At 41.7% G+C, this 17,055-nt stretch overlaps 1 protein-coding gene across 1 annotated transcript in view; it reads left to right on the top strand.

Annotated features, from left to right (window-relative positions):
- The window catches only part of LOC126091914 (Down syndrome cell adhesion molecule-like protein Dscam2), an 895,908-nt gene that overhangs the window by 333,168 nt on the left and 545,685 nt on the right, over positions 1–17,055 (top strand). Inside the window, exon 4 of the mRNA XM_049907230.1 lies at positions 8,757–8,895. Coding sequence (XP_049763187.1) covers positions 8,757–8,895 — 139 coding nt within the window. The remainder of the gene's footprint in view (positions 1–8,756; positions 8,896–17,055) is intronic.

Here is a 17,055-nt window from a genome sequence, read left to right as displayed (position 1 = left end):
TGGGGGCAGGGCCTGGAGGGAGTGGGGTAGCCACGGTTTACAGAAAATATGTTATAGCTAAAAGCAAGCAAAGCCTCTGAAAAGAGTAATTGGATTAGTTCTGCAGTTCACCTCCTGGAATACATGCAAGAACACAACAAGAAATTAGAAAGGAGCACTACTTACAGCTGAAACAGAAGAGAAGCGAGCAAAATCCGCACTGAATTATACTCGTTGCCAGTTTTCCTGTCATCTCATTGTCGCTGTAGGCCTGTACCATGGGAAGCAAGGAGAGGATGTTATTTAGTGGCTGGTATCCTCTCCCACAGCACAAACTGCACCCTTGTATTAACAGGGTTCTTTATTAATAAGAACAAGAAGTTCAGGTGTTGTGGTACAAGCTCTTCCATAATCCAGGTTAGCCTCACTGCTGGTGAAGTACAAGTCCACTATGTGCACTACCCTGGTCGGTAGGTACTGACTGACTCTGAGCTAAAGCCTGAGCTAATTGTGACTGCGGCTCCCACTGGGCTGCGACTGATGTCTCGACTCGTTGACTCTCTGGATGACTGACTGTGCATTTCGGTCCGTGGTGGCAATCTAAATACTAGCGGTCGAGAGGACATTTGGAATGTGTTATTTGTGAGTCTGTCATTGGCCCCTTACCTGATAGGCTCACTTGCTCCAGCATCTTTACCATCCTGAGTGCTGGCTCTAGCTTACGCCAGCACACATGTGGAACAAGTTCCCAGACATGTGAGTGGCTCGGAAAGTTCTTACAGAATAAAACTCATTATCTTGTTCTTGATGGTGAGTGTTCATCAGAGACAAGGGTACTGTCAGTAGTGCCCCTGGGAGATGTGATAGAACTGCTATTATTTTCTGTATACGTAAATGACCTGGATGACAGGGTGGGCCGTAATCTGAGGTTGTTTGCTGATTATGCTTTTGTGTATGGTAAGATGTCGAAGTTGAGTGACTTTAGGAGGATACAAAATGACTTAGACAAAATTTCTAGTTGGTGTGATGAATGTCAGCTAGCTCTAAATGTAGAGAACTGTTAGGTAATGTGGATGAGTTAGAAAAGCAAACCCTTAATGTGCAGATAAAGCATTAGTAGTGTCCTGCTTGACAAAAGTTCGATTAATTGTATGGCTAGGGCCCCCCGTCGGACAGGCCGTTCGCCGGGTGCCGGTCTTTCAATTTGACGCCACTTCAGCGACCTGCAGTCGATGAGGATGATGATGATGATGATGATGATGATGATGATGATGATGACAAAGTCATATCATTTAAATATCTGGGTGTAACATTGCAAAGTGATATGAAAATGAATGAGTATGTGAGGATTGTGGTAGGGAAGTCAAATGGGCAACTTTGGTTTATTGTGGTAATTTTAGGAAACTAAGGTTCATTTGTAAAGGCAACCACATATATGATGCTAGAGTGACCTGTTCTTGAGTACTGCTCAAGTTTTTGGGATCTGCACCAGATCGGATTAAAGGAAGACATTGAAGCACTTCAGAGGTGGGCTGCTAAATTTGTTACTGGGAATTCTGAGCAACACACAAGTATTACAGAGATGCTTTGGAAACTCAAATGGGAATCCATGGGGGGGAGGGGGGGGGGTAGGCAACTTTTTTTGGGGGGACTCTTGAGAAAATTTAGAGAACAGGCATTTGAAACTGACTGCAAAATGATTTCCATTGCCGCCAATGTACATTTTGCATAAGGGCTACGAAGATAAGATACGAGAAATTAGGGCTCATATGGAGGCATATAGATAGCTGTTTTTCCCGTGCTCTGTTTGCGAGTGGAACAGGAAAGGAAATGACTAGTAATGGTACAGGGTGACTAGTATTGGTAGAGGGTAGCATCCGCTGTGCACTGTAAGGTGGCTTGTGGAGTATGTAGGTAGATGTGGATGTAGAAGTCAGGATTTTACAGTAAGAAGTATTTATAAAGAACTTCAGTTAATTTAAGAGGAATAGTGTAGAAATAATGAAAGGAGTAGATGCAGCAACTCACTGTACATTGAGGTGAGTGCTTGATGGACATATGGACGAGAGCAAAAACATTCAGTAACCTTTTCCATGATGTCCTCGTTCTGAGCAAACTAGTATAGAATACATACACCTATACCTACAGAGCTACATTGTCTCATCTGACAACATTGTGCTGGTACTGCACTGATTGGTGTGATGTGCTGTGTTGGGTGAAGTAGCAGATGGGAGAAAGAAGGTGGGGAGGGTTGGGGGGAAGGGTGGCTGACAGTTGGGAGGGAGAGACAAGCAGATGGGACAGAAGAGTGGCAATAGTTAGCTCACCCTGCCACAGCCAGGAGGAGTTATGGGTGGCACACACCGGTATGGTAGAGTAGATTGGGGGTGAAGATAGAACATAGGAAGAGGGGCAGTGGAGGGAGGAGGGTGTTAGTATGGAGTAAAGGAAGTGTGAGAAGAGGGGGAGGGCAGGGCAGGTAGACGTGGGTGTGGAACAGGAGCTAGCAGAAATTGAGATCAGGAGGATTGTGGGATCAAATGATATGTTGTATGGACAATCCCCATATATGTAATTTGGAAAAATTAGTGTTTGGGAGAATATCTTGGTGGCACAGATTATGAAGCTGCCATCGAAGTCAAGTGTTCTGTGCTCAGCCCTGTATTCCATCACAATAATATTGGTTCTCCACTTGGTCATAGTGTGGTGGTAGCCACTCATTTGGGTGGTCAGTTGGATGGTGGCTGTGCCCACATAAAAGGCTGTGCAAAATTTACAGTAGAGCTGGTACATGATATCATAGCTTTAACAGGTGTCCCTGCCTCTGACAGGCCTGACTGTCTTTGATGAACTGGAATATAATGTGCCGGGTGGGTGCATAGAACAGATCTTGCCCCCAGATCTTCCTAAAAGATGCAGTCTATGTGGTACAGGATTGGGAGTAGTCGTGGCATTAGGAAGGCCCAAGATATTTCATAGATTGGATGATGCAATACCATTTTAGAAGAGGTGGGAAGAATTGTGGTTAGATTGTTCCTCATTTGCTGGCGTGGTTAAGTGTGCTGCAGCCAGACACACCATAAAAAATAAATTTATACAGTTTAGCAGACACCAATGGTTTCTGCTCCTTTTACTAGAGATATGGTTATAATGCCTGTGGAAAGTGTTATCACCTTCTGTTGCAGTGGGGCCTGAAGATGGAGGATCATATCACTGAAACTAATATGCTGTCCTGTTATCTACTAAATGATGAATGTACAGAAACAGTGATACATAGCCAAAGCCCTGGTGATGAATATGGTTAAGTAGTTCCAGCCCTATTGTGATAGTGGGTGATGAGGGTGACACTCCTTTGCAGCTAGTTTACGGAGGTGGTCTGAGCATTATTGGTATATGTGGATATGGTACAGAAGATCTGTTTGTGAACGTGATTTATAGGATAACAACAGTGACAAATAGGGATCAGAGTGGTAATATGGATAAGAATGGTCGAGACGCAATGAAGGAAGTGGTTTGTGCCTTTGATACGGAAAACTAGGCAGTGGACAGTGGATTGTGATAACCTAGATGCTTTTAGAGGAAGTATGCTAATCAGCTTTAATGGGACTTCCAGGAATCTTTGTTTTATGGATTTGTGTGAACATATAGAAGGGATGATGAGTGAGTAACTGGGGTGAGGGAGTGATGAATTCAGAGGAATGATTCTGGGATGGGCCTAAGGATTTTAGTAAGGACTGGAATGCTGGAAAGCAATCCCTTGGCAGGGTTTGTAATTTGGACATTCAGACACATACTGTCAGTCAGGTAATCACTGCTCTTCATCACAACAGCAATGAAGCCTTTGTCCACTTGGAGGACGATCAAGTCAGGGTGTGTTGTAAGGTTTTGGTTGAGTGCTCTTTCCTTATCTTAGAGGTTTGTTGTTATTGGAAGTGACCTGTGAAAGGAGAGCGAAGCCAGGTTGGTGTTTGGTCATTTTCTATAGGAGTGGTTGGTCACAGAAAGTTCTACCACTATAGGTATTGAGAGAAAGAGAATAGGTTTTTGAAAAGTCCAGCTTGATTGAATTTGCTCAAGGGTCTGATGGTGAAGCATCTGGGTATGACAAAACATCTATGGGATTGCGATTTGTGATAGATACAGGGGGTCCAGCAAAGAAATTCCTGATTTTAAAATTAAATATTTCTAAAACTAAAGATTGATAGACAAGTCCAACAGAAGGTATGTTTATTGTGAAAGCTGTAAGTATTGTATACAGAAGTTTCTAAATAATTCGAAAAGCTATTACCAGATGGCACTCTATGCTGTGCAGCTCGTACATTATCAGCGTGTGTAATGAAGTTCATCCTCTGCAAACAGTCTTTGCAGTCACATCACAGCAGTTTTGAAATGTCCACCATTTACAGTATGTAGGTGTTGCAAACAAGCAATGAAACTTGACATTACGTTCTGTAGTATCTCAATTCAAATGGATTCAGATGGCACACAGATCGCCGATTCTAGCTCTTCTGGCATGGTGGGATGGTTCTGGGAGATAGTGTCATTTAATGGGCCCCACAAAATAAAATTGCAATAATCTAGTCCAATGACTCTGTTCCTGAAATATTCTTCAATAAAGCAAAACATCTGTTTGGTGTGATTTGGTTTGGCCTCATCCTGCATGGACCTCTTGTATCTGGTTGATCCTCTGACGCTATCTGTGTTGTGACACATTGTTCCAGAATTGCAGTGTAACGTTCACTAGTGATCATTTCCTACATGAAAAAAGGGATATAATGCCTCTGCTGCATATTGCAGCCCGAACAGTAATTTTGGGAGAATACAGTGGTTTTGCTTCACAGAAATGGAGATTTTTGGAATCCCAGAATTGTCAATGTTGTTTATTTGTGATTCCATTCAGGTGGAAGTGTTCTTCATTTGTGAACTAAATGCAGCTGACATCAAATTATTCACAATCTCTTTGTGAGAATCTAATTCACAAAGTCAGCTCTCTGCTGTACATCTCATACAGGTATGGCCCGGTGGTTTGAATGTTGAGTGGAAATGTGTTGGCTGTATCTCAGTATTTTCTGCGTGCTGTAGTGCTTCAAACCAGTCTCTGCTGTAATTCCTTAGATAGATTTCCTTGGATTTTGCTGAATTCCTCACTAGATCATCAGCCACACTTCCTGTCCGTTGGAATGTGGCAAAGAGCTTCCAGTACCAGAAAATCCCATTGTTCAATGGAATGCATGATTTCTACCTCTTCCTTCAGTAGCCAACCTTCTTTCACATTTCAGTGGTGGAACTGATCACTTTGAGATGGGGCATGCTATTTATGCTATATATTGTGATTACAATGACATCTCTTAGCAGCTTTCCGAACTATTTTGAAACTTTTGTATATCTTCTGCATAAAATTCTTACAGCTTTCACAATAAACATACCTTTTGTACTGCTCATTTGTTGATCTTAATTTTTGTGATACTTAATTTCGAAATCAGGATCTCCTTCCCGTGACAGCCTGCAAGTTGACAATAGTGTTTTGGCTTTATTTGGAAGAAGAGTGGTAGATAGGTGACAGTATTATAATGAGCATCTGTTAAATAGACCTGCCTAGAAGTATTATAGAAGAGTTGGAGAAAGGATGGGAAAGAAGTAGTAGGTTAACATGAAAGAAATCAATGAACAAGTAATGTGGCCTCTGTTTGACATACTACTGGCTGATCTGGTGTGGAACAATATCGCTGAGACTGTGAGAGATACCTTCAGAGTTAATAAAGATTTGTGGAAGATATAATAACTAGAAGATTATTTCATCCTGGCCTCAAAATGTATGAAAAGTAGCTCCACAATAATGAAATTACAGAATAGAAACAATGAACAGAAATGAGGAATAGCACTCACTCACCTGCAGCTGATTGATGCTTCGCATGTAATACCATAGAAAAGTTAACTAAATATTGAGGTGTTGGTCGTTTTGCAGTTTATCTCTCTCTCTCTCTCTCTCTCTCTCTCTCTCTCTCTCTCTCTCTCACCCCCCACCCCTCCATCCCCTGTCTCCCTCTTATTGTCCATACTGACTGGTATGGGAACGTAGGACGGGAGTATGACATTTGGAATGGAATAAGATGTGTGTAAGGATGGTTAGATAATTGGTAGCAGAAGATGAGGAGGACGAATGTGGCTATAGATGTCAGTAGTAAAAGGAGGTTAAAATAATGAGTGAAACGTGACAGACAGAGAGAGAAAGAGAGGGGGAAGGGAGGGAGGGGGTGCATGGTGCAGGTATGGTTGTAACTGTTGTAGTTCAGAGGAGCTGATATTGGTGAGGAGGGGCTCAGAATGATACAAGTTCTGTAGTAGCTGCTGGAGTCACTGGCATTGTTGTATGTTTTAAGTTCAGTGATTGGATAGCATCACAGTGTGAGCTCTGCTGCCTGAGTGATGACAAGTAAAATATTAAACCAAATCTTACACACTATTGGGATTCATGCAAAAGAATCATTAATAGTGCAATGTATTTGATTTTCTTGAGGACAGGAAAGCTTATGACTGCTACTGAGTCTGAGTATTCCACATGTAGTTAATGTGATGCATGTTTCAACAATTTGTACCTGTAGCTCTTGGTCTTCCCATTGCCAAAGCACCTTTGCAGTACCCTGTTTTTCTGTTTCCAACCGCGGCTTCTTACGGTGTATTTTTAGTGAAGTTGGAGCAGAGGAGTTGCAGAGTAATCATCTTTGCAAGATAATTAATAAGAAAAATCCGTTTTCTATCCCACAAAATACTGACTCTGCTATTTTCAGCAGATTAAATTGTCTGTGTGTTATTAGTTGCAGAACCACCAGCTTCTGCCTACTGCTTTTCATTTCTGGTATCAAGTTGCAACAGTGTCTCATTCACAATAACAAATCAGTGCACTAAAATAGTAGGATTCTTTTAAAAAAAGGTATTGCTGAGGAATCCACTTTCAGATTTGTGCTTTGTTTTCTTTCAACAAATATGACATTTGACTTTCACTGAGCTTTCTCATAGTTATTACTTCATATAAAATGTAAAATACTCTTTCCTCAGACAATCAGATTGGCTGGTACAGAAGGAGGTCTTGAGGCAGGGAAGTGCACTTTTACCTTTGCTCTTCATTGTGGGTGAAGGCTGAGATAATGACTGGACTGGCACATGAAGAAAAGATGAAAGCAATGTTGTTTGCAGACAATTTGATGATTTAGGCATACAAAGAAGAGTATGGCAATGAGTAATACAAGGATATGGGATGAAATTTAGCATAAGTAAGTGTGAAATGATGATCACAACTATAATAACAACTGGTGGGGAACAACAGAGGAAGGCTGGGAGTTTCATATATCTGGGAAGCCTGCTACAGGAGAAACAACAGAGAAATAAATGAGGAGGGTTGGTGAGCATAAGCATTCTGGAAGAGTGTTAGGAGCCTTATGGAGAGTGAGGATGTACTCAAAACAGGAAAAGGGTTATGTATTGGGTGCAGTGAATTCAAAATCCAGAGATATACTTAAGGGATTTGGATAATGACAGGGAGAGAGAGATACAAAATCCAAGTTAGTGAGATGAAATTCTTTGGAAATAGTATTGGAGTAACAAAGATGGACAGGTTGAGGAATGAGAGGTTCAGGGAATCAGTGGTAGAAGAACCATTACAGCGTGGGATAGAGAAATCAAGGCTTAGATGATACCGACATAGGAGAAAAGGAGACACCGGAAGATATTCGAGATGAAAGAAAGGGAAAAATTCCAAATGGAAGACTGAGAGACAAATGTCTGAAAGGAGGGAAAGACTGTATGCAAAGAAAGGAGAGGACTGCAGCAAGGTGGAGACGGGAGAGTGGTGGAAAGAAAGAAGGTGATGGAGAGGCTTGTGCTTCCAACAGATGTGGCCAACAGCTGTACAAGATGATGGTAGTGGTGGTAGTGATAGTGGTGGTGGTGGTGGTGATGATGATGATGATGATGATGATGATGATGATGATTCTTTCCTCTGAAATACCTGTGCCATCAGTCATTGGGGATACCTTTAATCCCCACTTGTTCACTACACATTGCCCACTTTTTCATCCTTTCGCGTGTGGTTGAACTTTTGAGACTTATTTCATACGAGTCATTTTCAAGACAAGTTGCCGTATATGAATTCTTCACTATTGTAGATGAAAGTATAAATTTCTTATAAATCTTCACATAATTTAGACAAACTACTTCTGGTGATAAACCAACCAGAACAACTTTGATGGCAGCATGATATTCCAGTTTGTCCATTTGAATGGAGGACACACAACTGGAGTTCTGTAAACTGCTGCATGAACAACAGTGTTTTGCAGACATAACATTATTTCTGAAGCACCAACATAAAAACAAAACTTCACAACATCAACAGTTATCTCGTTGCAGTCCGAGAAAACTTCTACCACCCCAAAAACTTTTTTAGTTTTGTGTGTGTGTGTGTGTGTGTGTGTGTGTGTGTGTGTTTGTGTTTATCTAAAGATATGAATGCTGTAGTCACTGCCTGTGTTGTCACTGTAAATGAAATTTAATATGTACATTAATTGCAATTTCTAATCATCCACAGAAGATTTACATCATACCAGATATTATGACTTAGCAATGGAAATTTGTCAGTAATGATCTCATTATAAATTAAACTTTTCATTATTAATATTTTAATTCTGTGGTCAACATATTTTAATTCTCATTTAATGTATTCAGCTATAACTTTGATAATTAGGTCTCTCCTAGGTTATTGTTAAAGTTGTGTTTTTTTGTAGGTTATGCCTAATGGAAACTTAGTTTTCCCACCATTTCGAGCCGAAGACTACCGACAGGAGGTACATGCACAGGTGTATGTGTGTCTGGCAAAAAATTCAGTTGGTTCTATTCATTCAAGGGATGTTAATGTCAGAGCAGGTATGTCAGATATTAAATATGTAGTTTTATAGATATAAAAGAATCTACAGTGGATTGTGAAGCAAGGTGCAGAAATTATTACATACTGTCATAGCAGACTTACTTCTGAAATTTTGTAGATTAATCAGCCAAATGACAAAGTACTGCATATTTTAATACCAGAGAAAAAGGACACAGCTAATTTAGCTGTGCTCAAATTATTTTCCTAATGTAAATCGGAGTAATAAATGTATCTGTATACATTTTGTCATGTTGAGGTACACCTAAATGAATTTTATGTCTATCTTTCTTTTCATACCTGTTAAAATGTTTGTAAATTGAGGTGAAATTAAGATTTAAGAATGCACCAGTTAAGTTATTTCTCAAGAAAAAACACAAACTATCTGTTTGAAATATGCAGTACAAGATAAGTACCTTGGTTTAATAGTATCTGGATAATTGTAAATGTTATTATGTATATAAGCCGTAAGAGCTATACTCACGTATGTTGATCCTAGCTCTTTGGAAGCCCCCACATCCTCGTTAAGAGCTAGTTATTATGCACAGAACATTTTTGTCTGATTTCATCAGTGATTTGGAGAGTGCATTTCAAGATAGCCAGCTTTGAGTTAGCAGGTAATCTGAGGGGCCAAATTAACATTTTAGAAAGTGAGTATTGGCTGTAACATTTTTTGTCAGCCCATTGTCTTGGATGATTTTAACATTGTATTGCCACATGCATGCTGGATTTAAACCCATCATTCTTTGAACCAGTTGATGGATCTAGGGTATTGGTGGTCTAAACAACAAATATGGATGTTGTGAACAAGTAGTACAGTGCGGCTTGCAAATATTGGAAACGTATGCTCAATAGAGATTATTTTCATTTACATATTTATTTATTGCCAGAGTAATACCGGGTGGGTGCCCTTTATCAGTGGTATCTGCATTACAGAAGACAAGTATCTAATTGTATAACATTTGCAATAACCATATTATTTTGGATACTATGTGCTTGCAACTGATGACATGCTTAAAATCCAAAGATATCGACTGAGTTGTTTATTTCTTAGATTGTATAATTTCATTTATAAAATATTTATCTATGCTAAACAGAGGATTGTGTTTCAGCACCAAAGATTTATGAGAATATTGTCGGAAATTTTTATGAACTTCTTCTTCTTAAGTCAGTTTATGTGTTCAAAATAATATCATGATGTTTCATCAAATATCTGGAAATTTCGATATGAGAAACGTTTGTAATGTGGAACATAAATATGGGATTAAATGAAAAAATGTTACCCTCATATGTTCAAATTAAAATGTATTTCTTTCAATGGTTTAGTTATTATTTCTCTTCAGTATGTCCTTAAAAATGTTTACACAAAGTTTCATTGCCCTACTATCACTCGTTTTTCATGGGGCCCTCTCAAGCAGCAAAAATTTAATTACAACCACCCTGTATTTTGAAAGATATTTCGTCTTGTGTAATGCAAATTCTGCTAATGAAGGGCATGTGTTTTATGCTAGTCCAACAATAAATAAAGCAAGGTGATCTCTATTGTGAAGCTTGTGGGGGGGAAGGGGAGGGGAGCGGGCGGGGGGGGGGGGGGCAGTAGGTGGGTAGGCGGGTGCGTGAGAGTGCACACACACGAGAGAGAGAGAGAGAGAGAGAGAGAGAGAGAGAGAGAGAGAGAGAGAGAGAGAGAGGGGGGGGGGGGGGGGGGAGAGAGAGAGAATTTCTTTAGGCGTAAAATTTTATTGTGTTAAATGTGTGAAAGGACCATAATTTATCTGCAAAATGACAAAATTGTATTCTAGGACTTCAGTCTCATACATGTTCACAGCTTTATTGCTGGGTCTCTCATATGGTGTAGATATGAGCCCCATAGTTCAGTAATATCCTACAGTCTACTTCTATGTTTGACTGTCTGCTACTCAGTGCCTCCTCTATATGGAGAGTAGTAATCCAAACTAATTCATATTGTTGCTACTATGTAGAGGATGATTCAGGAGGCTTGCACACAGCAGGTAATATAATCCATGACATTTTTTAAACTGTTGTATTGCCATTACTGCTGTAGTAACAGTCATTAGTTTATTAACATACATTAAAAAAACTTTTTTTTTTATACTGGAAAATCCATACTGGAATGTAGACAGTGTAATGAGTGGAGTGCCACTCGCTGTATAACTGAGGCACTGGGCAATCAACAGACACACAAACAAGATTGAAACCACTTCTCTGCTTTTGAATGCTGTCCTTCCTCTGAGTTAACAGACTAACAAGGCACACTTACACACACACACACACACACACACACACACACACACACACACAGTTGCTTGACTGTGGCAGTGGCTCTCTCTCTGCTTCTCCTTCTTCTTCTTTTTTTTCCTTATTCTTTTTTACTTTCACTCCAATTGTTCCATAGTGGGTCCTCCAGGATGTAGAACATGTCAGAAAAACAATAATACATGACAAATATTGACAACTAAAACAAATAAGATAATGTACCTTCCACAGGCCCCAAGTGGAATGATCTTTTTTTTATGAATACTATATGAAAGGATCATTTTACAACACTCATTTACTAAGATCGCATTAATGCACTGAATTTAAAATTTAAAAAACCTTTTATTTATTTATGAGGTTGTTGTTGTTGTTGTGGTCTTCAGTCCTGAGACTGGTTTGATGCAGCTCTCCATGCTACTCTATCCTGTGCAAGCTTCTTCATCTCCCAGTACCTACTGCAACCTACATCCTTCTGAATCTGCTTAGTGTATTGATCTCTTGGTCTCCCTCTACGATTTTTACCCTCCACGCTGCCCTCCAATGCTAAATTTGTGATCCCTCGATGCCTCAGAACATGTCCTACCAACCGATCCCTTCTTCTAGTCAAGTTGTGCCACAAACTTCTCTTCTCCCCAATCCTATTCAATACCTTACGTGATCTACCCACCTTATCTTCGCATTCTTCTGTAGCACCACATTTCGAAAGCTTCTATTCTCTTCTTGTCCAAACTAGTTATCGTCCATGTCTCACTTCCATACATGGCTACACTCCATACAAATACTTTCAGAAATGACTTCCTGACACCTAAATCTATATTCAATGTTAACAAATTTCTCTTCTTGAGAAACGCTTTCCTTGCCATTGCCAGTCTACATTTTATATCCTCTCTACTTCGACAATCATCGGTTATTTTACTCCCTAAATAGCAAAACTCCTTTACTTCTTTAAGTGTCTCATTTCCTAATCTAATTCCCTCAGCATCACCCGACTTAATTTGACTACATTCCATTATCCTCGTTTTGCTTTTGTTGATGTTCATCTTATGTCCTCCTTTCAAGACACTGTCCATTACGTTCAACCGCTCTTCCAAGTCCTTTGCTGTCTCTGACAGAATTACAATGTCATCGGCGAACCTCAAAGTTTTTACTTCTTCTCCATGAATTTTAATACCTACTCCAAATTTTTCTTTTGTTTCCTTTACTGCTTGCTCAATATACAGATTGAATAACATCGGGGAGAGGCTACAACCCTGTCTCACTCCTTTCCCAATCACTGCTTCCCTTTCATGCCCCTCGACTCTTATAACTGCCATCTGGTTTCTGTACAAACTGTAAATAGCCTTTCGCTCCCTGTATTTCACCCCTGCCACCTTCAGAATTTGAAAGAGAGTATTTCAGTTAACAGTGTCAAAAGCTTTCTCTAAGTCTACAAATGCTAGAAACGTAGGTTTGCCTTTTCTTAATCTTTCTTCTAAGATAAGTCGTAAGGTCAGTATTGCCTCACGTGTTCCAACATTTCTACGGAATCCAAACTGATCTTCCCTGAGGTCAGCTTCTACCAGTTTTTCCATTCGTCTGTAAAGAATTCGCGTTAGTATTTTGCAGCTGTGACTTATTAAACTGATAGTTCGGTAATTTTCACATCTGTCAACACCTGCTTTCTTTGGGATTGGAATTATTATATTCTTCTTGAAGTCAGAGGGTATTTCGCCTGTCTCATACATCGTGCTCACCAGATGGTAGAGTTTTGTCATGACTGGCTCTCCTGAGGCCATCAGTAGTTCTAATGGAATGTTGTCTACTCCCGGGGCCTTGTTTTGACTCAGGTCTTTCAGTGCTCTGTCAAACTCTTCACGCAGTATCTTATCTCCCATTTCATCTTCATCTACATCCTCTTCCATTTCCATAATATTGTCCTCAAGTACATCGCCCTTGTATAAACCCTCTATATACTCCTTCCACCTTTCTGCTTTCCCTTCTTTGCTTAGAACTGGGTTGCCATCTGAGCTCTTGATGTTCATACAAGTGGTTCTCTTATCTCCAAAGGTCTCTTTAATTTTCCTGTAGGCAGTATCTATCTTACCCCTGGTGAGACAAGCCTCTACATCCTTACACTTGTCCTCTAGCCATCCCTGCTTAGCCATTTTGCACTTCCTGTCGATTTCATTTTTGAGACGTTTGTATTCCTTTTTGCCTGCTTCATTTACTGCATTTTTATATTTTCTCCTTTCATCAATTAAATTCAATATTTCTTCTGTTACCCAAGGATTTCTATTAGCCCGCGTCATTTTACCTACTTGATCGTCTGCTGCCTTCACCACTTCATCCCTCAGAGCTACCCATTCTTCTTCTACTGTATTTCTTTCCCCCATTCCTGTCAATTGTTCCCTAATGCTCTCCCTGAAACTCTCTACAACCTCTGGTTATTTCAGTTTATCCAGGTCCCATCTCCTTAAATTCCCACCTTTTTGCAGTTTCTTCAGTTTCAATCTGCAGTTCATAACCAATAGATTGTGGTCAGAATCTACATCTGCCCCAGGAAATGTCTTACAGTTTAAAACCTGGTTCCTAAATCTCTGTCTTACCATTATATAATCTATCTGAAACCTGTCAGTATCTCTAGGCTTCTTCCATGTATACAGCCTCCTTTCATGATTCTTGAACCAAGTGTTAGCTATGATTAAGTTATGCTCTGTGCAAAATTCTACAAGGCGGCTTCCTCTTTCATTCCTTCCCCCCAATCCATATTCACCTACTATGTTTCCTTCTCTCCCTTTTCCTACTGACGAATTCCAGTCACCCATCACTATTAAATTTTCGTCTCCCTTCACTACCTGAATAATTTCTTTTATCTTCGTCATACATTTCATCTATTTCTTCATCATCTGCAGAGCTAGTTGGCATATAAACTTGTACTACTGTAGTAGGCATGGGCTTTGTGTCTATCTTGGCCACAATAATGCGTTCACTATGCTGTTTGTAGTAGCTAACCCGCACTCCTATTTTTTTATTCATTATTAAACCTACTCCTGCATTACCCCTATTTGATTTTGTATTTATAACCCTGTAATCACCTGACCAAAAGTCTTGTTCCTCCTGCCACCGAACTTCACTAATTCCCACTATATCTTACTTTAACCTATCCATCTCCCTTTTTAAATTTTCTAACCTACCTGCCCGATTAAGTGATCTGACATTCCACGCTCCGATCCGTAGAACGCCAGTTTTCTTTCTCCTGATAACGACGTCCTCTTGAGTAGTCCCCGCCCGGAGATCCGAATGGGGGACTATTTTACCTCCGGAATATTTTACCCAAGAGGACGCCATCATCATTTAATCATACAGTAGAGCTGCATGTCCTCGGGAAAAATTACGGCTGTAGTTTCCCCTTGCTTTCAGCCGTTCGCAGTACCAGCACAGCAAGGCCGTTTTGGTTAATGTTACAAGGCCAGATCAGTCAATCATCCAGACTGCTGCCCCTGCAACTACTGAAAAGGCTGCTGCCCCTCTTCAGGAACCACATGTTTGTCTGGCCTCTCAACAGATACCCCTCCGTTGTGGTTGCACCTACGGTACGGCCATCTGTATCGCTGAGGCACGCAAGCCTCCCCACCAACGGCAAGGTCCATGGTTCATGGGGGTTTATGAGGTAATAAACATATAATAGAACTACTACAATATTAGTTTACAATGAACACACACACACACACACACACACACACACACATATATATATATATATATATATATATATATATATATATATATATATATATATATATATATATATATACACTCCTGGAAATGGAAAAAAGAACACATTGACACCGGTGTGTCAGACCCACCATACTTGCTCCGGACACTGCGAGAGGGCTGTACAAGCAATGATCACACGCACGGCACAGCGGACACACCAGGAACCGCGGTGTTGGCCGTCGAATGGCGCTAGCTGCGCAGCATTTGTGCACCGCCGCCGTCAGTGTCAGCCAGTTTGCCGTGGCATACGGAGCTCCATCGCAGTCTTTAACACTGGTAGCATGCCGCGACAGCGTGGACGTGAACCGTATGTGCAGTTGACGGACTTTGAGTGAGGGCGTATAGTGGGCATGCGGGAGGCCGGGTGGACGTACCGCCGAATTGCTCAACACGTGGGGCGTGAGGTCTCCACAGTACATCGATGTTGTCGCCAGTGGTCGGCGGAAGGTGCACGTGCCCGTCGACCTGGGACCGGACCGCAGCGACGCACGGATGCACGCCAAGACCATAGGATCCTACGCAGTGCCGTAGGGGACCGCACCGCCACTTCCCAGCAAATTAGGGACACTGTTGCTCCTGGGGTATCGGCGAGGACCATTCGCAACCGTCTCCATGAAGCTGGGCTACGGTCCCGCACACCGTTAGGCCGTCTTCCGCTCACGCCCCAACATCGTGCAGCCCGCCTCCAGTGGTGTCGCGACAGGCGCGAATGGAGGGACGAATGGAGACGTGTCGTCTTCAGCGATGAGAGTCGCTTCTGCCTTGGTGCCAATGATGGTCGTATGCGTGTTTGGCGCCGTGCAGGTGAGCGCCACAATCAGGACTGCATACGACCGAGGCACACAGGGCCAACACCCGGCATCATGGTGTGGGGAGCGATCTCCTACACTGGCCGTACACCACTGGTGATCGTCGAGGGGACACTGAATAGTGCACGGTACATCCAAACCGTCATCGAACCCATCGTTCTACCATTCCTAGACCGGCAAGGGAACTTGCTGTTCCAACAGGACAATGCACGTCCGCATGTATCCCGTGCCACCCAACGTGCTCTACAAGGTGTAAGTCAATTACCCTGGCCAGCAAGATCTCCGGATCTGTCCCCCATTGAGCATGTTTGGGACTGGATGAAGCGTCGTCTCACGCGGTCTGCACGTCCAGCACGAACGCTGGTCCAACTGAGGCGCCAGGTGGAAATGGCATGGCAAGCCGTTCCACAGGTCTACATCCAGCATCTCTACGATCGTCTCCATGGGAGAATAGCAGCCTGCATTGCTGCGAAAGGTGGATATACACTGTACTAGTGCCGACATTGTGCATGCTCTGTTGCCTGTGTCTATGTGCCTGTGGTTCTGTCAGTGTGATCATGTGATGTATCTGACCCCAGGAATGTGTCAATAAAGTTTCCCCTTCCTGGGACAATGAATTCACGGTGTTCTTATTTCAATTTCCAGGAGTGTATATATATATATAGTTATAATAGAAGGAAACATTCCACGAAGGAAAAATATACCTAAAAACAAAGATGATGTGACTTACCAAATGAAAGTGCTGGCAGGTCGACAGATGCACAAACTAACACAAACATACACACAAAATTCAAGCTTTCGCAACAAACTGTTGCCTCATCAGGAAAGAGGGAAGGAGAGGGAAAGACGAAAGGATGTGTGTTTTAAGGGAGAGGGTAAGGAGTCATTCCAGTCCCGGGAGCGGAAAGACTTACCTCAGGGGGAAAAAAGGACGGGTATACACTCGCACACACACACATATCCATCCACACATATACAGACACAAGCAGACATATTTAAAGACAAAGAGTTTGGGCAGAGATGTCAGTCGAGGCAGAAGTGCAGAGGCAAAGATGTTGTTGAATGACAGGTGAGGTATGAGTGGCAGCAACTTGAAATTAGCGGAGATTGAGGCCTGGTGGATAACGGGAAGAGAGGATATATTGAAGAGCAAGTTCCCATCTCCGGAGTTCTGACAGGTTGGTGTTAGTGGGAAGTATCCAGATAACCCGGATAGTGTAACACTGTGCCAAGATGTGCTGGCCGTGCACCAAGGCATGTTTAGCCACAGGGTGATCCTCATTACCAACAAACACTGTCTGCTTGTGTCCATTCATGCGA

This window comes from Schistocerca cancellata, chromosome 7, assembly GCF_023864275.1.
Source record: "Schistocerca cancellata isolate TAMUIC-IGC-003103 chromosome 7, iqSchCanc2.1, whole genome shotgun sequence".
NCBI classification, from domain to species: domain Eukaryota; kingdom Metazoa; phylum Arthropoda; class Insecta; order Orthoptera; family Acrididae; genus Schistocerca; species Schistocerca cancellata.
This window is presented reverse-complemented; position numbering and strand designations above follow the sequence as displayed.